The sequence below is a fragment of the Ambystoma mexicanum genome, chromosome 2p, assembly GCF_040938575.1.
Source record: "Ambystoma mexicanum isolate Mex_15411 chromosome 2p, UKY_AmexF1_1, whole genome shotgun sequence".
In the NCBI taxonomy this organism is placed as follows: domain Eukaryota; kingdom Metazoa; phylum Chordata; class Amphibia; order Caudata; family Ambystomatidae; genus Ambystoma; species Ambystoma mexicanum.
Genome location: NC_090923.1, coordinates 105943310 through 105966699, shown reverse-complemented (window position 1 = coordinate 105966699; position 23390 = coordinate 105943310). Strand labels below are relative to the sequence as shown.

Genomic DNA, 23390 nt, shown 5'->3' with positions numbered 1-23390 from the left:
TTAAGGTAACGAAGTATGTGCGTGTTTGAATGTCTGTTAGTGTGTCTGGTGAGAAAGGCTTTTGGCAAGGAAGGGTGGAGGAGAGGGAGGTAAGAGGGGCTTGGGGGCTAAAACAAAAACCTGAATGACAAAAGATTTACCAGTGTGAGAGGGGTAGGGGAGGGAAGTGGAGAAGGAACGGGTGGTGGTTTGGGGATCATGTAATGTGATATTTCGGAATTTTGAGGGCTGCACAAAATCGATTCGGTCTTCAATATGCGGAAATATCACATAGAATCCTTGAACTAAGATTCTCTCATTCTAAGTGATGGCCTGCAGTACCTGTCCCAGAGCTGGCATTGCGTGCTGCTCATCCTAAATCCATCATCGGACATCATGACTCGTGTCCATACAGCTGCTCCTCGTAGTTGGACCTAGCTTGCTGTCTATGTGGGATGCTTTAAATGGTCACCTGTGCACTATATCACTATTTCCGTGGCCACCTCATTGTGCATTGCAGGAAGGAGGTCCCCTATCAGTGTCAGGGCAAGAACACCAGGGCAAAATTTTGTTTGTTTGTTTATTTTATTTATATTGCGCACTTGACCCAGAGGTAATTGGGCGCTTGAGGGTGGAAGTGATTACATGGTATAGTATAGGTAGTTGAAAGGCATTAATACAGTTTGTAAAATTACAGTGGTACATATATACATAAACATACATATTATACATTGGGTCATAGCAGTAGTATAGGATGGGTGACACGTATACTAGTTGAGCAGATCATCTAGCTATTAATGGTATCAAGAGCTACTGTTTTGTGTTTTGTTAAGAATCAAAGTGATAACATGGCTTCTGAAATTGTTGAAGGTTTGAATGGTTTGGATGTTCTTTGGGAGAGAGTTCCAAAGCTGGGCGGCTAATACCGGGAATCTAGAACCTCTGGCTCTTTTTAGGCTGTATCTAGGCACCACCAGGGATGGCGTGTTAGATGATCTGGTGAATCTATTGGATACCTTCCAAGTGAACTTGTATGTGAGATATGGGGGGGCTTGGAAGTTAATCGCTTTGTGTGTGAGGCAGATAGTTTTAGGGCAATTTTGTCATGTATAGAGAGCCACCTGTGTTGTCTTCTAATTTCTGAGATGTGCTCTCTTTTAGGAATATTCAACGCTGCTCTAAGCGCGTTGTTTTGCATAATCTGTAGTTTATTTAAAATGGACTGGTTTGCTCCTAGATAAAGGCTGTTGCAATAATCCAGTTTGGATTGTATGAGCGCTCTCGCCAGAGTAAGGCAACTGGTGGGGGATAGTACAGGTCTACAGGCTCTGATCAACTTGTCAGTGTAGGCTGTGGCCGAAGAGGTCCAGTTGATCTGCTTGGTTAGGTTAGCCTGGGCATCGAGGTAAAAACCTAAAGTTTTTACATGTTTGGCTATGGGTATACTGTTCCCATCGATAACGATATTTGTGTAGTGAGGACTTACTTTGAGAAGGTTATTAGATGATCCGACTAGGAGTAGTTCTGTCTTATCATTCAGGCAGAGGCCATGTGTGGCCATCCATGCCTGAATGATGATGTAGAATTCGTTAATCCGTGCAGCGTCTGTATCATAGGTTCCTGAGAGGGGTAGGAGTATCTGGGTGTCGTCTGCATAATTTGTGTAGGTGACACCCAAATGGTCCAGTTTGTCGAATAGTGGCTTTGTAAAAATGTTGTACAAAGTGGGCGAGACGCAGGATCCTTGGGGGACTCTGCAGGTGATGGAGAAGGGTTCAGCAGCTGGCGACGGTGAGAAAACGCGCATAGTTCTGCTAGCGAGGAAAGATTGGATCCAGGCAACTGCAGAGCTAGAGAAGTGGTCCGCAGAGTATAAGTGGTTGCAAAGTATAGAGTGATCCACCAAATCAAAAGCCACATGGAGGTCGAGTAGAAGTATGATGGCCATCTTTCCCTTGTCTTTCAATTCATCAATCTGGCTTTTAAGGTCGACAAGTGCAGTTTCTGTTCCATGCCGAGGTCTGAAGCCAGATTGACGGGTACCGAGTAATTTGTGAGCTTCAAGATAGTCTTGTATTCGCAAGTAGGCGATTCTGTCCAGAATTTTCAGTAGAAAGGGGACTGTCGTAATTGGCCTGTAGTTGGTGGGTATAGCCGGGTCTAGGGTCTGTTTTTTCAGTAGTGGTAGAACCCAGGACTGTTTGAGGTTACTCGGGACGGATTTGTTCGAGAAGAAGGAGTTTACAAGTTTAGTAATGAATGGGGCAAGGTCTCTAGCTGCATCTTTTATAATCTGAGCTGGGCAACTATCGCCCTTACAGTTAGATGGTTTAACAGACGCAATGATTTTGTGGACTTCAGGAATGGTGACTTTTTTTAACGTGAAACCTGAGTTAGTGTGAGGGGTGGTTGTGGGTGCTGGTGTAGTGACTGTTAGTTGGGATCTTTTGTCAGCTATTTTGGTCTGCAGACCTTTAATTTTGTTAGAGAGGGCATTTTGGATGCTGGTGCACCAGGCTTTGTCCTTAGTGCATGTGTCTGGCGGTGGGTTGGGGTTCTCTAGTTCTCTTATGATGTTAAATAATTCTTTAGTACTGGAACTGGCTTGAGCTATTCTGTCATTATAGGTTTCTTTTTTGGCCTGGATTATCTTATTTTTGTAGGTAGCAGTAATGATGGCAAGGTTAGTTTTATTTTCCAGTGTAGGGGATGATTTCCAACGTGATTCCCATTATCTTTTTTCAGTGCGGAGTATTTTTAGCTCTGGAGTGAACCACGAGTTAAGGTGGGCTATGGGTCTACTTTTGCGTAGCTTTAGTGGAGCAATAGTATCAATGGCTTTAGTCATGGTCTCATTATAGATGTTAATTATCTTGTTAGGATCATTGGTGTCCTGTAGGGCATTGAGTAGGGGGGCTACCAAAGGAACTAGAGCGTCTGCTGTGATGTTGCGTTTATTCCTTGTGAGGCAAGGGGGAGCAATAATGGGCTCTTTCTTTTCCAGGTTGTTGATATGCAATTCAAAGGTGATAAGATGGTGGTCTGACCATACTAGAGGAGTCGGATCAGGTAGGGTGATGGTGCAATTTGTAACCACAACCCAGTCAAATATCCTTCCTTTTTCGTGTGTGTGTTTGGTGCTAACTTGAGTATAACCTTGTTCTGGTAGTGCCGAGGCTTTGACCTAGTAGGTCAAAGAAATGTCCAATCACCTTCTGCAGTCACTGCATCTGACAAATTGAGAGTCTAGTATAGAGGATGGTCCCTAAATCGAGGTTACAAACCGTCTCCTTAAGGGAAATCATGGGACCAACTCTCTAGATGAAACGTTCTGTAGAAGCAGAGGTCCACCATAACCCAATATGGGAAACAAGACCAATATCGGCATCTCAAAGGACCCACTTTTTCTTGATCTTGTTTTCATAGACCATATTTTTCTCAAAGAAGAACAAAAGGCTATGAGGGAGCAGGCAAGCAACAAACCCAAGAGATAGTTTATCGTAGCAGCAGGAATTCAGTGACTGCATAGCTCATCCTAAGCCCACTGGCTCCTATGAAAGGGCGTAATGTATCCAAACCTTCTGACAGTTTTAAAGATCTATTGTGGACAGATGAAACACATGATGTGCATAAACCTCAACACAAAGACAGGCCCCAGCAAATCTTAAGGAGGTTCATGGGTGGCTTTAAATGGTATAAAAAAGTGTCTCATCTGAGCACCACATCAGACTGGATAATGAAGTAAGTGTTGCCAGTTGTTAGGGAGAATTCTCATTTCTGGGCTAATTCCCTTCGATCTTACAGACCCCAAGCTCTTTTGCTGTACTTCAGGACTTTTTAATTTTAACCCTGGAGTGAGTGAGTGAGACCCTTTTCTCACTCCCTCATGTGTTTCAACCTGATCTGGATTATGTGTTACTGTTTTTGGAGTCTGACAAATTCCATAGGCATCTACTTTTTGTATGGTGACACACAGCACCTTCAGTGCAGTGTCACAAAGAAATCCTCTAGATTTCTCATAAGGTTTGAATACCTTTCATTGTGTGAACTACCAAAAATAGTAAAGTGAAATTGACTTTACTTACCTTTTCTCTTTGTAGGTCCAGCACACCCCATCGTATGTGAAAACCCCAGTAGCTCCTTATCCTACATTTTCAAGTAACATTATCAAGTAACATTGTTTATGTTACCTTCCCTACTTTAAATGGCTGGTGGCAGTGGTTTAATTTTCCTACCATTGTGTTTTTCTATCGCTGGCTGAACCCTCAGATTCAGTACAGCACCCATGTGTGACCATTTTTATGTCTTTCTTGGGTTTTATTCTGTGCGTTGAGCCAGGTTTGAGCACTTTGTTAGTTTTGCCTTTGGCGGGCTTCAGCCCTGAAGCTTGCATCTGGCTCCAGTGTGTCTAGAAAGACAGGATGTGAGGGAGGTTCCCGAAAGTCCCCTGTCCTTTGTCTCTAGGAGTGCCTGAAAGCAACCAGTCTTGATTGGCTGGCTGCCTCTGCTTTCAGGACTGCCGCCCTGCTGTGTGATTGACAGCCCAGACTCTGCATGGATGGGAGAAACCCACTTAAAAGGAGAGGGTTTTGGGAATAGAGGCAGAGTTAACCACTAGGAGAAACACTGGACGAAGAAACCCATAAACGAAGCTTGCTGCATCCTCCTGGACCTTTGAATTGCCCGGTGAAGCCCTGCTGCTGTGCTGATACTCCTTTTTCAATTCGACAGAGAAGCTCCGGAAGGGATGACTTCTTCCCTTGGATTAGTGGGACCAACTAACCCCAAAACAAACTCCACTGTACCATCTTCCGTGATTGGCTGTACTACTTCTGCTGCAAGAACCAAGTGCCAGGGGTCAAGAAATCCATAGTTAAGTGCAACATCTGAAAACCCTCCAGGAGTCTCCTAAGGATCCTCCAGAAGCAAGACAACCAAAGCTCGAGTCGCCTCACCAGAGTGCAGGGCCCAAGGAGTGAAGGAAGCCCAACTGGTATCCGAGATCCGCGACGGTGCTGTTTACAGAGTACTGAAACCACAAACTGCAGCTGAACCGGAAAAAGCCCATAGCTGCCGACGACCTCCAAATTGCCACCGCAGGAGCCCTCCAGACGTCCTCCCTCTTGTCCCTACGACTGAGGCTCAGGAACCCAGGGTCTGCATCGCTGCAACAAGACAGAATCCAGCTAGCCCACTCTTTTTCTAACCAGAGGTACGGTTTAGACTTGGGGTACTTAACTAACTGTCTTTTTAGCTGTGCTCTTCTCAGTTGGGATTGCAGTCGCTTACCTTCCAACTCTGCTTTTCACAGGCTTCACAGCTTGGGACCCTACAAACTTTATATCTAAGAAGTACCTCAGCTACATAGACTATGTTCCAATTGACTTTAGCTGTCCCGGCTCCCTGCAGCCTCTTCTAGCCCATTGACTGGTATTTCTGTCCCTCATATGTGGTAACTTTTTTAGATTTATTGCTGGGAAAGGCTTGTCTAGGTTTAAGTGTCCTCACATATACTGAAAACCTGTTTAACCTTTTTCCTTCCTTAAACCTTTACTTTCTGCAACTTCATAATCTGCTAAGTATCTAGTGTGATATATAAATGCCATTGCTGTCCTTGTGAATGAAGTCACCTCAGGATTATAAACTGATATTTTAAAAGGTACGGGGAACAGTTCCAAAGGGAAAAGGGAGGTTCATGAATTTAGCAATGAGTAGGGACCTCCTCTGCCGTAAAATCTTTGGTCTTAAGAGTGTGAAGACTATCCTCCTAATCCTCAGATGAAGTAAGGGTCTAGAGTAAAAGCGGTATAGCACTGACAGCCACTTTTTGCAAATGGAACAATTTAAATTTGCATCCAGAATGTTGGCCTGGTTTGTTGGCAGATGGACCCTTGTTGGGTTTCTTCAATGCAACAGCATGCTGCATCTCTCTGATCTAGGTCACATCAAAAGGGAGGACAGCTCAGGGGCAACATGCTCGTCTTGGAAGTAAGACAACACGGAGCAACTCAGGTTTGATCCCCGGGTCCACGCTTAGGAAGCTCTGGGTATTAAGGGTGTTATAAATAACCTATCATATCATATCAAAGATTTGTATATTTCCAATTATACAGCTGGATGCACTAAGGATTTCAGTATTTAGAAAGAGCGGTTAAATGAAGGCTTAATGTAATTGTCTCCCTAAGACACCTTTTGCACAATTAATCTTCTCCAAGCATGGATACTGTGGAGGTAGGTTTTGAAACACTGTTAGGACAGTTTTTCTAAAGTCCAACTAGGGGCTTCATACAACCATATCTGTAGCAGTACAACACTCCACTCTTAGTGTAAGGCTGTATCACATGAGAACATTCAGTAGTGTAGACAGAGCAGTCAGGCTTATCTTAGGAAGGAGAGAGGGCTATAGGTCAGTACAAAGAAATTTTAGCATAGATATGGTTCAAAGAAACACTGATACAACAAGCATTATAAACCTAATGGTTTATTTTAAATACAGAAGGCCAAGATAAATCTTGAAAAGTAAGAACTATTCACATAAGTTATAAACATATTTATAAAAAACAACTCAATACTTATGTTATACAAACCAAAGTAAACCCTATTAAGAATAGCAATAAGCAGTTGAAGGTGGGTGAAACCTACATTTATAACATTCAGAAAGGCAATATGCTATTATAGGGGAATAAGACCAGGTAGTTACTTTTGAATTACAATAAGTATTTCAAGGGCAATTGACCCTATTGGTCATAACATAGTGTTATTCAATTTCAGAATCACCTAGCTTTAACAACACTACTTACCCGTATTTTGCAACATATGTAACTTTCTTCTATTTGGAATGGATACAGTTACACCACCAGTATTACTTTTAAGAACACAGCTCAGCGCTAGTAAAGTAACTTTTTGGAGGGGCGTTAACCTACTCAAGGATACATATACACACAGTAAACTATTTTAGAAGTGCACTAAGCAATTCATGGAAAGCAACCCCGTATTGCAGTTTAAGAAGAGCAGCAGCTATTTAAGATCAGTATAACCTATTGGTACATAAACCTTTACACTATTACTAATACAGGCACAGACATTTTAACCAATGATACGTTTCAGAAGTGTAATATACAGTTCTAAGGTAAGTAGGAACGTTATGACTATTTTAGAAGTGCTCTAAAGCAGTTCAGGCAAAGCATAACCCAATTATACACTTTTAGAATGGCAAAGCTATTCAAGGTAAGTAAGTAACCTATTATACTTTTAAGAATGGCATTAATACATTCACAGATAAGTAAGGGGCTACAAGCAACTCAAAGACACTCATTTACTTTAGAAGTGATAAAACACTGCCAACAATATAACTTTTTAGAGGAGTGAACGACAATTCAAAGCTAGTACAATAACTTCTATACTCTTTAAAAGGAGCTACAAGCAACGTATCAACTTCAAGGACAGTTTGTAACTGTACAAGAACCAAAGTTACTCAATTCATTTACAAATAGGTACTTTCAACACTTGTTATAGATTTCAAGACAGCCTTATCATCAAAGTTCTTCCCTTATTCTAGAGCATGGGTTTTCTCAGTGGAAGATGAGGGACTCTAGTTGTCTAGGAGCCAGCTTTAGGCAAGGCAGGAAAGTCAGAGTTCCAAAGGATAGCTCTTTACAAAGTATACATTCAGAGTTACTTGAAAAGTGGTTAGGGATTTCACAGAAGGCTTCCTATATGCGGTCCAGCATTAGGCCTGGGCGACTGGTATGGGCAAACTCCCAAACCACATGAATCACCCACTCAGCCTCACAGGATTCACACAAGACTTAAAGTAAGTATTACCCAATCCAACACATTACCTCAGCAGAAAGGAAGAGCTTCTGGATGGATGCCTTCAGGATGCAGCAGCACAGGACCCAGTCCTTGGGTTGTTGGTCTGGAGACTGAAGAAATGTACACTGAAGGGAAACTGGCAGCAGCAATCGACCGGGGAGGCTTCCAACAAAGGACTCTTCACAGTTTCTTGCGGCTCTGTGGATTTGGTGCCTATTTACAGGAGCTAGATAAATAATGAATATCAACGGATTCTCTTCACTCTCTCGGTCCTGTACTCTGGTGAGGGGACTTCAGGGATTTGAATCGTGTCTATGGAGGTCCAGCAGGAGTCCACCAAAGTTTCAACAGAACTTGGACTTCGGATGATGGTGCACTGCACTCAGGCTCGAGGTCCCCTGGTATTGGCGGTTAGAAGCCCAGCAAGGTCACAGCACTTCAAGGGATTGCTTGTTTTGCAGGTCTTCTTGAGACTAGTGGATCTCACTAGCCTTTGGGGAGGAGTCTTTGTATTCGGGACCCCCAGGTTGATTGGAAGGAGGGGTTACTTCAGGCTCTGGTTACACAGCAGGCTCCCCGGTCCATGTAATGGTTACAGCCGTCGTTTCTTCATCTTCCAATTTGGATTTGGTTCCAGTGGACGACTTGTTAGAGGCTTTCAGGATCAGACTATTTATCAGGAACTACAGCACAACGTCTGCAAACTCTCCCTACAATTTACATATAGCGGCGGCTGGTTGCCCAATCAGGACAACCAGCTCCCCAGTAGGAACTGGTTCCTTTCAGGCAAGGTGAAAGGCAAAAGGCTGCAGAGTGTGGACTCCTCTCTCATTTCCTTAATTCACAGAAACTCTGGAGCCTCGGCAGAGAATATAAAGGATTCCTGATGAAGACAAACTTCAACCAGGATATTTCCCACCTAGAATGGCAGATGAAGAACCAAGAAACAACAAGCAAAAGAGAAATGGCGAATAAAGAAGGACCCCACCATTCTAGCGGAATGGAGACGCCCCTGTGCACTACTGCAGCTGATTTGACAGCGTGCAAGTAATCATGACTAAAAGTCATTAAATTAGTTTCACTGCCACTAGCTATTCAAGTTAACATGTAATTATAATACACGTGTTACCAGGTAAGTGAGCAAGGGGATACAGTGCATCTCACCAGCACTTCACATAAGGTGAGATGTTCTAGCTCATTATTCAAAATGTAAAGGGGATGGAAATCCCACTTTACTTCTTGGCAAAAGTAGTTCACCCAAGTGGTAAGAGAAATTAGAAAGGGAAGCCCAAAGGCAACCCAGCCCCACTGCAATTAATATGCTGTGTGCTGGCATAGAAAATTACATACAGCCCAAAGATTAAAGGGAACTATAATTCCATACACACTATGGCGAGACATAGGGAGGTCACCCACCATAAAAAGAGTAAAAGACTAGATGAGAGGGTCAGATTCCCACTCACCTAGGGACAAGGGAAAATGATTACCAAGCCCAAGCACAAAGTTCTGGGGTTGACACAGGTCAGAAAGATGTGTCTTAAATATGAAAATCCTACCCACCAAACACTCTGTTGAGGATGCTACAACACTAGATCTACGGGGAAGGATTACTAACCTGACAAGAAAGGGAAGCCAGACTTTAGTGTAGGTAACGTGGTCAGAGCGACATGGCTTAACTCTCAGGTGGGGATAAGTAGGGTGACACAGAGGTACAATTAGTCCACACACATAACTAGAAAATACACTACTCTGATATACTGAAACATATCTTTAAATAAAGTCAACATAAAGCTAGCAGTTCAAATACGATATTGATATTAATACAAAGTATGAAAAGGATACCAGCATGCCATAAACAGTAATTCCTAAACATGTAATGTCCTAACCCCAATGTCTAGATGTGGGCCCACTAACATGTGAGCACTAAATATAAAATAGGCGGTGAGGAGAAGCAGAGAACCATGGGCAGGCAAGTATCCTACTAGCCTGCACAATGAAGTACATACCGACGATCAGCACCCAACAAATATGGTAAGAGTCGGGTATTAAGAAGGGAAATACACCATTTAAGCAGGAAATTATGACAAAGATCCCTAAAACCAATACCATCAATCCACAATCATTTAGACTTCATGTTAGGCAACATTGTGTGCAGTATCCTTTGGAAGACTACAGCAACCCTGACTTCCTGGCAATAGGAACCCAGCCTTTGGTCTAAGTCTGTACTACACAGGTTGGTAGTGTGGCTGAGAAGCCAGGCTCATCTCAAGAGGGGTCAACGTGAGCAGTCGGGTTGTAGCAGAGAGTTTCACAGTGACAGTTATTCAAATAAACACTTACATCCAAGGTTTCTTGATTAAACAATTATAAATGTAACAGTCAGTTATATAAGGCTTCTTAAGAAGGGTGCAAAACATGTAACAATTATAATACACTTCAAAACACACTGTTTCTCTAAATCAGATGATACACATTGGGGATGGCACACTGTCACTTCCTACACCCTCAGATGACTTAAATGGCTACGACACTGTGGACATTGATTTATCACTGGTGCATTTAGCAGTACTGAGTTTGGTGCAAAGGTTAGATTGGGGAATAAAACAAAGGTTAACAAATAATTCATGAACAGGCAAGTACTTTTCAAACCTTCCAATGTCAAGTAAATGTAACCCTTTCCTATGGGAGAAGGAAAAGGCACAGAGTTAGGACAGTCAATGTTAGTTGAACAAAGTCTAGGGGAGCTGAAGATCTTTTTTGCAGGTAAGTAAAAGTCTTTCACAATATTTTTAGAAAGGTTTGTAGAAATAAGATTCACTTGAAGGGCCACACGCTGGGAGGCTTGTGAGGGGCAAAGCTGCAAGCAACTCTGCAAGGGCAACCAAGACAAGTCTCAACTGAGAGCAAGTAAGGCTACACAACAAGAGGTAAGTTCTCTTAGACTGTACAGTACCTTTGGTTAGAAGAAATAGTTCCAGCTGGCTTCTGTTCATGTACAGCTCTGCAGATCCTGGTGTTCCTGGGCCTCAGTCGTGGGACAAGAGTGAGAACGTCTGGGGACTCTTGCACTGCAATGGGAAGGTCAGCGGCAGCAATGGGCAAACTTCAATTCAGCAGCACTTTGCGGTTTCAGCTCCTCGTGTTTGACAGCAAATAGCAACACTGCGGTTCTCGGATACCACTTCAGACTTTCCTCGCTTCTGGGGTCCAGCACTCTGTTGAGGTGGCTCAGGCTTGGTCAGTCCTGCTTCAGGGAAATCCAGAGGATCTTCCTGGCGCTCAGGTCCGACTTATAAGTGATCCACTCGTTTGGTGTTCCTCTCCCTGGCACGTCGGTTCCAGTCGCAGCGGCGGCGGTAGTACAGCCAGCTCTGAGAGGATGTCCAAACATGTACACTTTGGGATTGATTGGTCCCACCAACCGAAGGGGAGAAGTCTCTAGTCGAAACGAATTTGGAGCGTTAGCACAGGAGGAAGGCTTCACCGGTCAAACCAACGGTCCAGGAGTTGCGGCAGGCGTCTCTTCCAAGTTCTTCTTCGGATTCCTTAACCCAGTGGTCAACTCTGCCTTCTAGGCCAAAAAGCCTTGCCTTTTATGCAGGTTTCTCCCATTCATTCCAGTCAATCACACAGCAGAGTGGCTGTCCTCCGAGCCGGCCAATCACCTTTGGGTGCATTCCTCTAACCAAGGGAATTAAGCACAGGGAGTTTCATGCACCTCCCTCACTTCCTGCCCCTGCCAGACATACTGGAGTCAGAGGCGGGCTTCACTTGTGAATCCCGCCAAAGGCCAAACGAACAAAGGGTCCAAACCGCAGTAAAGACACACAATGGTAGTAAAAGGTAAAACTTTGCCACCAGCCATTAATTGTAAAAAGGGTAACATAAAAATGTTACATGAGAAACTAGACAAAGTAACCCCTCCACCACCCACTTTACTGCTCTGGGAAACAGTAGTTTCACCAAGAGAAATCTAAGAAACTTCCCTGTGCCACTGCACCGAAGGTGCTGTGGGTCACATTAGAAAGATGATGCCTATGGAGTTTGTCAGACTCCAAAGTCAAAGGAAACAGGATAAATCACAGAAGACATACATGAGAGAATCGGAAAAAGGTCTCACTCTCTCCAGGTTAGAAATTAAAAGTCCTAAAGTCCAGCAAAAGAGCTAGGAGTCTCCAAGGTAGAGAGGAATTAGCACATTTCTGAGAATTCTCCCTAACACTTCATGCACAGTAACAAATAATACCTTATAACTATAGGGACAATTTAACCATTGTAAATTATAGACAAAGGCACCAAGAATCAATTGAAAGCAAGAGAAAAAAGTAGGTACAGTTACCATCTTGTTAGGAAAAGTTGTCTGTATCATGCCATTAGTGTTATGTTCACTTAGGCATTTGTCGGTGAGCTCACAGATGCCCACTCTAGTTGTTTGCGCCATCTGTCCACCATTGGAACCTGGGCGGTCTGGAGCACGGCAGGGTTCCAGGTTCAGGTCAGTGTCAGTTGGCTGCCTGTGTTGGCCGAGGCTGCTGCTTATGGATGCTGCTCATTCTCTGTAAATAAACGAAGCCTTATGTTTATCACACATCGCTCTGCTGTGTGATCCTCTGAAGAGCTCACAGCCCAACCTAACAACTGGCGATGCAGGTGGGATAGAAAGATTCAAGAAGCAGCGGCAACAGTGATCGTGGCAAAGCGGGGACAGCATTGCTTATCCGAGAGTCGGAGCGGGTAAGCAAATGTCTCACCAGTAATTAAGATACAGGTCACGTTGAGAAAGCAATTACTTGGAAGTGAGAAGCCACCCTTACGGTAGTGATAACCTGCAAGCGATTCCCGGGTGAGGTCACGCTGACACTGTATGCCTCCCGAGACTGTACAAGCAGCCGGCTGCGACATTCTCTCAGAGTAGAGGAAAGCACCATAATGCGTCGCCGTGCGTGCAGCCATTTTGAGCCCTATCCCGTCAACATGGTTGCAGAGACTACGATCGCAAACAGAGCGGTGTCTGGCAGCCAAAAGGCTCTGCTCGCCTGTAGAGCAGGCAATGATTCTAGAAGAAAGACATTCAACTCCGGATCTGGTTGAGTTACACTTTGGCTTACGTGAACAAAGTAATTTAGCATGCAAATTCAATGAAGATTCTGCAGACAGCAAACTGCACCTTGCGTTATCAGATCTTAGAACACATGGTATAATCATGGTATAATTGTTTGACTTAAGGACCACACAAGAGGCTCCGCCAACCCCGTTGTTCAAGTTGCCCTTTACACTGTATTTTTTACAATAAAGGCAGCCTAAGCGTGATAACCAATTGTACCAATGGGGAATGTACCGGGACCAGTATTTCTTCCGGTCCTCCCCAAGTGAACCCAAAGTGCGATGGGCAGATTGGGGAGATGGGTTCACCAAATATGTTCTAGCTGCTTTTGGATCCAACTATTCCAATGACAGAAATGAGGCATTATTATATCACTGTTTAGGATCTGCAGGCCAAGACATTCTAAAGAAGTTGCCGGAACCAACTTGGTTGGGCGATATGGGCCTATACGGGAGAACTATTGCCAACTCGATAAACATTACGAGGCACAGGAGAACATTATTTTGGTTTGTCATCATTTTGTCACCAGAAAGCAAAAGGTGGGTGAATCTATTGAGGAGATCATCACATCGTTGAGGGGTCTGGCAGTGAAGTGTCAATTTACTCACTGTCAAGAAGAGCATATCCGGGATCAACTGATGATTAAATGCACTTATGACAAGATACGAGAGGAGATGTGGAAAGAACGCAATCCTACTTTGGCAAGAGATATTGAGATTGCAAAATGCATAGAACACACTGAAAGTTGTATTAAAGCACTTCACTGTGACAAAGTCAGAAAGTCAAAAGGCAACTCCAGATGAAGAAGTAAAACAAGACTACTAAAAGGTGCCTCAAAGACAGGGGGTGGTTTCGGGAAGGAAAAATAACAAGAAGGTAAGAGAAATACAAAGCAATACCATGTATTGCAACAACAGGAATACGGGTTGAATATGGGGACCTTCTAGAGCAGAAAGTGCTACAGGTGTGGGAGTAGCAGCCACCTGGCTAACGAGAGATTGCGTGGCGATTCACATAGTGTGTCCGTGTGGACTCAAGGGCCATGTAGCTCGTTGTTGCAGGAATTTCAAGTCCTTTGGTGAAGCCAGGGAAGTATACGAAGATGAAGATGATGAATATGAAAGATCGGGAAAAGTAGCTATTGATTCTATACAAACTGTATCAGGGAGAGTGAGAAGTAAGCCCTAGGATATGATTTCTATAAATGGAGTAGGCGTATCCATGTTGGTGGACAGCAGGCAGATGACTATCGTGGGCATACAGGTGTTGAGAGATAAATTCGCTGCTGCACGCTTCATGAACCCAAAATAAAAGCTCATGCCTACGGTGACATACCAATCGACACTGTGGGTCAGTTCAGTACGGCGTTGGAATTCAAAGGGAGAAGAGCTTTGAGTGTAGTTTATGTGTCAAGGAAGGGAGGTGATTTATTGTCATGGGACGATCAAGCCGATCTAGCAATTCGTTTGGATGCACACCACCCCAAACAAGCTCTTGCTGTTCAAAGTGTCGGAGGGCACCAAGGAAGCTCAAATGGAAACTCAGAAATTGCGGATTGGCATACAGAGGTGTTTTGAAAAGGGACTAGAATGTCTCAGGGGTTTTGTGCACTGCATTAGACTAAAAGAAATGGGGAATTCCAATCTCGTCCAAACTTCGAATGGTGCCTTTGGCATTACGTAAAGAGGTGGAAGAAGAGATCATCTAAATAGAGAAAGAAGGCATCGTGGAGAAGACTTGAGTCGTCTGAATGGGTTAGACCATATGTCGTGAGAAAACCAAATGGGTCAGTGAAACTTTGCATAGACTTAAGAGACCCAATAACAATGTTGTGGCAGAAAGGTTTCCTTTGCCTAGGATTGATGATCTTTTAACTGGTGTTGCTGATGCTCAGGTGTTTTCCATTCTGGATCTCAGAGCGGCTTACCATCAGATCGAGCTCCAAGAGGACTCCATGGACTTGACGCCTTTCATAACTCTGATTGGACTCTTCAGATGATTAAGGATGCTGTTTGGTTTGGTATCAGCGGCAAGTGTGTTCCAGAATTTTATGTACCGGTTATTGGGCAGTGAGAAAGGAGTGTTAGTCTATCAAGATGATGTATTAATCTGTGGTGTGGATGAACATGATGGATGCCTAAGTAGGATGTTAGAAATGTTGAAGGACGCGAGCCTGACAATTGCTAGGGAGAAGCGTACCTTCAGGGCGAATAAGGTAACCTATTTGGGTCATGAGATTTCTTGAGAAGGAGTTAAACCAAAATATGGTACATGCCAAGCAAACAAGGACATGCCATGCCCGAAAAATAAGAGTGGTGTAGCTTCCTTCCTAGATATGGCAGAGGATTTTAGTAAATTTAATGATTGGTTATCAGGCAAGACAAAGAACATGAGGAAACTCACCAAGAAAGGGATCATTTTTCAATGGGATGAGTTTTGTTCAAAAGAATGTGAAAATGTCAAACAGTGAATTGTCAATGCCCCGGTATTGTCAGATTCTGTAGAAGGATGGGAAACTATGATTTATGCGGATGACAGTGAATCCGGAGCTGAATTAATGCAAGAGTGCCATCATGAGTTAACTATAGCTTTTGCGTCCAGAACCTTGAAGGATGCAGAGGTGCGATATTCTGTTGTGCAAAAATAAGCTTTGGCTTGTACATGGGCAGTTAATACATTCAAAGTGTATTTGTGGGGCTGCAAATTTACAATAAGCACAGATCATAAGCCTCTAAGCATTTTCTTCAAAGGTGGCTTGTAGGGACTACAGTATCAAATGGAACATATTCCAGGGAGAAATAATGTAATTGCAGATGCTCTATCCAGATCTGCCTTGTGCGACCAGTTGTGTGGTGATCCTGCTGTTGAGGATGAGGCGGTGGCGGAACGTTTTTTGGTACAGGAGAGTATCAAGAGGGTTGATTGCAATGCAGCATGTGGTACTGATACCTGTTACCAGTTGGTGCTTGAGCTAGTAAAGAAGAATTCATTTGGGTTTGGTGATGAGAATGTGAAAGATTTTCTGGAAGACGAGGAATGAGTCAGGGATTCCTATTTGTGTAGAGTACATAAGTTAGTAGTTCCCAAGGACATGTGTAGAGCTGTTATGGAGTTCGGCCAAAAGGGGCATTTGGGCTTGGCAAGCACCAAAGGTGTCAGGGTGCGGGAGTGTGTATGGAGGGAGTTGGATTAAGGGAGCAAGGCTCCTCCGCAGGCTTCAGGCACAGGACAACAAAGAAAAGAACAAATCAGAATAAAAGAAAAAGGCTCCAGCCTTATCAAAGGCCTCTCTGCCCTCTTTGCAGGAAAAAGGACCTGCAGACTACAGTTCCCAGCAGCCTCCGGGCCGGGAACTACTTTTCCACACCCATGCTGGGTGCACATGCGTGCAATAGAAAAAGCACGGGGCTTGTGCTTAAGCATCTGACCAGAGCAGACGCATCGGCCGGAGCTCCTGACAAGGGGATTCATGCAAGGGGCCACACCCCAAGGAAGATGTTTTCCGGACCCTCGCTCGCACCAGATAAGTACCCCAAAATCTGTGGGGCGAAACCAAGGCTTATATCCTAACGTGCAGCATCAGGGAAGCAGCGCAGAGATAGAGGGGGAAAAATGAAACAACCGGGAGCATTGAGGGGCACAGCCAGGACCAACCACGTCCCCTGCCAGAGTGCTCTGCGCATAACTAACTGCATTTGAAGTGCTCTACGGCGCCCATAGAGACAGCGGCTTTCTCTGCATGCTGCATGCAAATTAGCCACGTGCGGCAAACTATGGCTGCACGTTGAGACTTCTAGTGTTCAGCCACGTGCGGCAGACAATAGTTGCACGTTATTTCTTTATAATATTGCTACGTGCAGCGGTCTATCGCTAAGGCTGCCTGAGCAGTATTAACTCTACGGTTGTTCTAGGTTGCATGTCGCTGCACTTATCTGCCCTGGGGGTGTCACCAGTCTGCATGCATGTACAACTGTGTACCTTGTGAGCCACGTGTAAGCAACATGCAGATCACTAATACAAGCTCTCTTTGCAGCATTTGAACTGCTCCTGACACCGGACCCGAGAGTGCGCAGGCAGGAAGCCAGCACTCACAACCAGAGCCAAGTGCCTTTCTGGTTACCTAGTATTGAGTGTGAATCCACTGTGAAGTGAATGCTTTGGGTTGTGTGTGTATACTCATATGTACTGCTGTTAAGTTTACCCTTTGTCCCCTTACTTATCCACTTCCCCCTCTCCTAGCCCTCATTCCGGTTACCCTCTGCACTGTACCTATCAAACTATCGAGATCCTAACCCTCTTTCCCTGCTGGGGTCTCGGAGGCTTGTGTAAGATTAGTCTTGCAGGCACCAAGACTGCAGTGGGGGTGGTTGGTTTGTGCCACTCCTGCGCCTGGAAGCTGAAGCTGTGACAAAAGGTCTCAGAGCTGATTTGTGGTGGCCAGGTGTTGACAATGATGTGGAAGAACTGGTCAAAGGTTGCTCTGATTGTGTGGATGGTGACTAGGAACTCAAGGTGCACAAAACTCCCATGAAGGTGGGGTACATTACCAAGGTTCCATCGGATAAGATTTCACTGGATTTATTCGGCCATTTCAACATCAGAAGTGCAAAGGACACTTATTGTTTGGTTGTCATGGATCTTTTATCGAAATGGCCGGAGGGGTGCGTGTTGAAGGAGGTCAGCAGCAGTAGCTGTTCATTTTTACCATTGATTACACAGAACAATAAACCTCACAAGTGACTAACCTGGATCACTCTGGAGAATGGATGTGCTGCAAGAACCCCCCTAACAGACCCGAGCTCTCCCCGCTGACATACAGTGTGGGAAAACCCTAATCCCAAAGGGAAACCCTCTGGGGAAGAAAACCCTTGATCTGTCATGGTCTTTGGTTGCTCTTGCTGGAGGTTGAATTCAATGTGTTGGTGGATTGACTGCTCTCGGAACTTTTCTGAATCCCAACTGCTCCCTGAAGTGCAGAAACAGAAACTTAGTATGTTTTTGTAAGAAGAAGAGTTTATGGAGTAAGAGGAAAAGGTAAGTACCCATGCGGTTTTCAGATGAGTGTGCTGTGCAGTCCTTCTGTGCAAGTGAGAGACCTTTTATCTAAGGAAATAGGAAACAGAACGTAAGACGCAGAATCCTACATGGTTGTGTGTGACGAGACTGGAAGTTTCCTACTTTCGCTATGACAGGATACGTGTTTGAGACAAGCAATACCTTGGACGGTATACTGTATGAAGGAAGGGTGATCTGTAGCCTGCAAGAATGAAGATGGAGATTATATGAAAATCGGTAAGTGAACTTCGAATGCCGGCGTGTACTATGCGTGAGACTTCGTACCTTCTCCAAGTGGAAGTCTCGGGTTCGTAATGATGAATATTTTCTTCCTTGTCTTGGAATAGTGCAAGTAAGAATCTAGACTCGAATCTAAAACAAGATTGTGAATTAATATCTGTGTAATCGTAATCATATACTAGCGATTGGTGTGAAAGGGGAATCGTAAATTTGCCAGGGAACAAGGAAGCGTTCCTGGAAGACTGAGCATTACAAGGTGCCTTGCGATGCGAGTGTCACGGAACCACACAGGATTTCTAACTAAGAATGGGAAGAAAACAAAATCAGATAAAGGACAGATGAGACCCAGCCTAGATTTTGTACTTACGAAGCGTCCGTATAGAGGCGAAGTGACGCGAGGACAGCAGGGCTTCAGAGACAGAACTGTTTCCCACAGCAGCCATGGGCGGAGACAAAGGAGTAAGGCAGCCTGAAGCTAGTACGTTGATGGCGCATCCAGGGGCCATCTTGGAGTCAGTAAAAAAGATACTCCAATCTGTCCCCAGCATCTCCAATGCTGCCAAAGGGACCAAGACACCCCTGGAGTCCTAACAGTAGCATTATTAGATTCTACAGCCTTTGTATTGGCGGGTGGGTTTCCCGTTGCTTGTCTGACAATGGGACTCAATTGGTTTCTAAGGAGTTCAAGTTGTTTTTTGAGAAGTATGGAATTGAACATGTGACAACAGCCCTTTAACATCCACAGGTTAATGGTTGTGTGGAAACATTTTGTCAGGTCCCTGGGTAAATAACCAGCAGAATTCAGGCCTCTGGAAAGTTTACCAATATGTTATCCTACACAATAATCTGCTCTGTGCTTCGCTTTCTCTTTATTGAGTTTTTATTATTTTATTATTTGTTAATCAGTAAGGTTTCCCAGGAGTTGGTTTGGGCCTTAACTTTAGTTTCAGAATGCTGGTGGGAGCACAAACCAAGATGGAGGAAAGGAACAGGTGTCATGATTGGTGGATGGGAGAACAAGGGACCGGGCTGAACATTCTAAACTGCCTTTCATTTAGTTTTTCATGTAAGATGGTCATGCTTTTGTTTGCTCTCGAGTTTTTTGGCCTAGGACCTCAAGAGAAATATTCTGAACTTTTAATCATCAAGAAACAAGTCAAGTTTAATCCGAGGAATATAAGTCTTCATGAAGAGAAGAAGCATTGAATTGTGATAAAGAAGCTCTCATTTCAAAAGCTAAGTAAAATTCTGTCAAAATAGGCATTTTAGTTCCCTAGGGGTTAATGGTTGACTAGACTGTGCGCGGGTCTGTGTGAGCTGTTTTGACTGAGAGTATGTATCCAGAACTCTATAACTGAATTTTGTTTACCTCTAGGCGATTTCCCATTTTTCCCTTGCTGCATCGCTAATACGTGTGAAAGCAGCTGCAGTGCCGCGTTCCACAGAGATCGAAGAAGAGGAATTAGTTTGGCGACTTTCTCTTCAACTACGGGCGTCTTCAGGCAAGGTTGGGAAACCCCTATGAGGAAAGGCACGCGGGAGGAGAGCATTGCACTTTTTTCCGGCGATGTGTATTTTAATGTATTTCCTGTTTTCGGATGCACGGTGACGCACACGTCATATTTACATTTTTGATCTGTTTGAAGTAAACGTTTCCTCATTTAAGCAGGCGCGGTATTAGCGGTGACTGAGTGATACTGCACATAGTTGAAGTGCATTTCCATTGCAACCATTTCCTAATTTACTTCTTTTATTGGACGGTCAGCGGCAGCAATGGGAAAACTTCCATTCAGCGGTTCTTTAGTGTTTAGGCTCCTAGCGCCCGACAGCAAACAGCAACACTACGGTTCTCGGAAACCACTCTGGACTTTCCTCGCATCCGGGGTCCAGCAATCTGTTGAGGTGGCTCAGGCTTGGTCAGTCCTGCTTCAGAGAACTCCGGAGGACCTTCCTGGCGCTCGGGTCAGACTTAAAAGCAACACACACAATCTGGTATTTCTCTCCCTGGCACTTCAGTTCCAGCAGCAGAAGTAGTACAGCCAGCTCAGAGAGGAGGTCCAGACCGGCTTACTTTGGAGTTGATTGGTCCCACCAACTAAAGGGGAGACTTAGTCCTTGCAGGGCTTCTCTAATCGAGGCAAATTCAGAGCTTCAGCACAGCAGCAGGGCTTCGCCGGGCAAACCAACGATCCAGGAGTTACAGCAGGCTTCTCTTCCAAGTTCTTCTTCGGATTCCTTCGACCAGCAGTCGACTCTGCCTTCCAAGCCAAAAAGCCTTGCCTTTTATGCAGGTTTCTCCCATTCATTCCAGTCAATCACACAGCACGGTGGCTGTCCTTGGCGGACAGCCAGCCGTCCAATCACCTTTGGGTGCATTCCTGTAACCAAGGGGATTAAGCATAGGGAGTTTCGGGCACCTCTCTCACTTCCTGCCCCTGACAGACATACTGGAGCCAGAGACGGGCTTCACTCGTGAACCTGCCAAAGACAAAACAAACAAAGGGACCAAACCGGGTTTGGCGCGCAGAGTAAATCTCAAGAAGGACCTTTTCAACAAGAAATGGCGAAAAAAGAAGAACGGGACATTTTGGCAAAATGGGCACCCATGGGTGCTTTGCTGTAGCTATGAACGCAGCCTGCGGTAAAAACACACAGTGCTAGTAAAAAGTAAACCACTGCCACCAGCCATTAATTGTAGAAAGGGTAACATACAAATTGTACATGAGAAACTAGACAAAGGGGATGCTAAGTAACCCCTGCAGCACCCTATTGTAAGATAGTGTGTGCTTGGTCTAGAAAGTTACAAATTGTAAGTAAAGTCAATTTCACTTTACTGCTCTTGGAAACAGTAGTTTATCCAAGCGAAGGTATTTAAACCTTTAGGAAATCTAAGACTTCCTTGTGCCACTGCACTGAAGGTGCTATGTGTCACAATGTAAAAAGACGATGCCTATGGAGTTTGTTAGACTCCATAACCAAAAGAAACACATAGAATTAAAAGTACAAAGTCCCAAAGTTCAGCAAAAGAGCTGGGGATCTCTAAGGTGGGAGGAATTTAGCACTAAACTGAAAATTCTCCCTAAAAATGGTTCACTACCTTTGGTAGCTGAGTGGACTGGGCAGGGAGTTCCTCATTGGAACAGGAGTTCTTGTCCCCAATGAGGGGATTCTCTCCTGGCAAGGTCCCTCTTTCCTCTACCCCTAGGGAGGATATCGTGTAGCGGGCTCACCTCTATAGCCTCACAGGGAAAGACCCCCTCCCTGCCATTCGTCACTGATCTTAGAAATGTTAATGAAAGGCAGTTTGCTTGGTAGCACAGAGTGGACAGTGATCTACATTGTAAATGCAGATGTAGAGAAATCATGTTTCTTTCATATCGGGATAGCAGTTGAGTATTGTTGCTTTGTGGAAGACCTATTGAAAAGACTGCACAATATGCATTCCAACCAAATATGAAATCCCCATTTATTTTAAAATCCAAGGTTTCTATGTAAAAGAAAAAAGAAAAATGTCGAAGTAAATGTGCCTTCTTGCATTTGTCATCAAATAATGAGCATGTACATGCTAACATACTGGTAAGTATATTTATTGAAATAGTAGTTTAAACTTTGCACATACTCCACAGTCGCCATAAGGTGGGCCACACTGTATCATACTTTAACAATCCGATGCTGACTGCAATAAATTGGTAGGGAATGATTTGGATTGACCATCGCCAGGGACGGATGGCGATCACCAGAAATAGTAAAACCAGATCTCTGGTGTGATGAAACTAATATACCTGGATATGTGGCTTACCTTGGAATATTTCCTGCCGGCTTGCTACGACTTTCTCTGGCTGTCTGACTGTTGTAGGAGTTGCGTTTTCTGCAGAAGAATGAAATCATTAGGGCAAAGATAATCCACACAGCACAGCCTTATATACCACACAACACAGCCTTGTGTTTGACTATTGTGTTGTTGTGCACAGTTCCCAATTAAATGCATACAAGTTTAAAAAACAACTGGGTGCATCAGTGACCTAACTTTAGCCAATAACCGCTAAAGCAGCAACTTCCACCCATATTATTATCCTTAGTTAAAATCCTGTAGAAGACCCATCTTTGCTTTCTAACATGCCTCACCCTCCTACATTGGTTTAACATCCGTCAGATTTACCTATTACCTCTTCACAACAATCTCTGTAACCCCTGCAGTTCGGTTTGGCGTATGCAGTCACACATATTCTCTTAACTGTGGAGCTTCACTACCCAAGCACACCAAAAGTATATTTCCACTTAACTCATCACACCTTGACTTATAAAATGCTTACATCTCTCTCCCAATCAGTCTGAATTGCAGTGTTCCGCTCCAACTATTTAATAAATCGCTTTTTAATTAATTCTCTCCCGTCCCTAATCATCGAATTTTTTCTCAATACCAGTACACAAATGCAAATAAAGCCTTAATGCAATTTCTTTTAAATTTTTCATTTATAACATGCTTAATACCAGTGGTGGTTTCTAAGCGTGAGATTCAGACCTGTATTGCGCTGCGACGTCTTGCTTCCAAGGCGGACGCATTGCCCCAGAGCTATCCTTCCTCCCCAATATACGTAAAAACCTGCAAGTAGATGCAGGTCGTACTGCCTGGTTTATGCGCATTACAAACAAACCACATAATCCTGTGGAGAATGGGCACAACGGGACGGCAATCTCCAGATTCATCTCATATCAAGCAGTTCCTTCTGGCTCTATGCTATGGGGCTTTTAGGAAAAGTTAATGACCGTAGTGACTATTGTACTCCTAGTCTGAAGTCTGCTTTCTTACATACTTGGGGGAGTTCCCACCCAGTGTAGACGGGGCTCAAATCTTAACACAGTAATGTGCACGCTTCCATTTACATGCACATACAGAGGTGGGCATATTCGCAAAAGCGTAGCCACACACATGCCCCCGCACGTCTCCGTTTCTTTCCTACCAAGAGGACCAGGAAGACGAACTACATTATAAGGGGATGGCGATAGGGAAGAGGAGGAACCTTCATAGTGGTCACTACAGTGAGTAGCGTTTTCTTGTTTCTTCGTCCTGTGCCCTTTCCCCCATATTTATGGGGGAATACTAAGCATCTCTCTACCAAAAGGTGGAGGCACCTAAACAGCCAAGAAAATGTTCCGGAGTACTGCCTGAACAAAGGCAAATGTCTTTGAAATGCCA

At 44.2% G+C, this 23390-nt stretch overlaps 1 protein-coding gene across 1 annotated transcript in view; it reads right to left on the bottom strand.

Annotated features, from left to right (window-relative positions):
* Positions 1 to 23390, bottom strand: part of COPG1 (COPI coat complex subunit gamma 1) — a 569339-nt gene that overhangs the window by 223749 nt on the left and 322200 nt on the right. The window contains exon 18 of the mRNA XM_069643344.1: positions 21993 to 22061. Coding sequence (XP_069499445.1) covers positions 21993 to 22061 — 69 coding nt within the window. The remainder of the gene's footprint in view (positions 1 to 21992; positions 22062 to 23390) is intronic.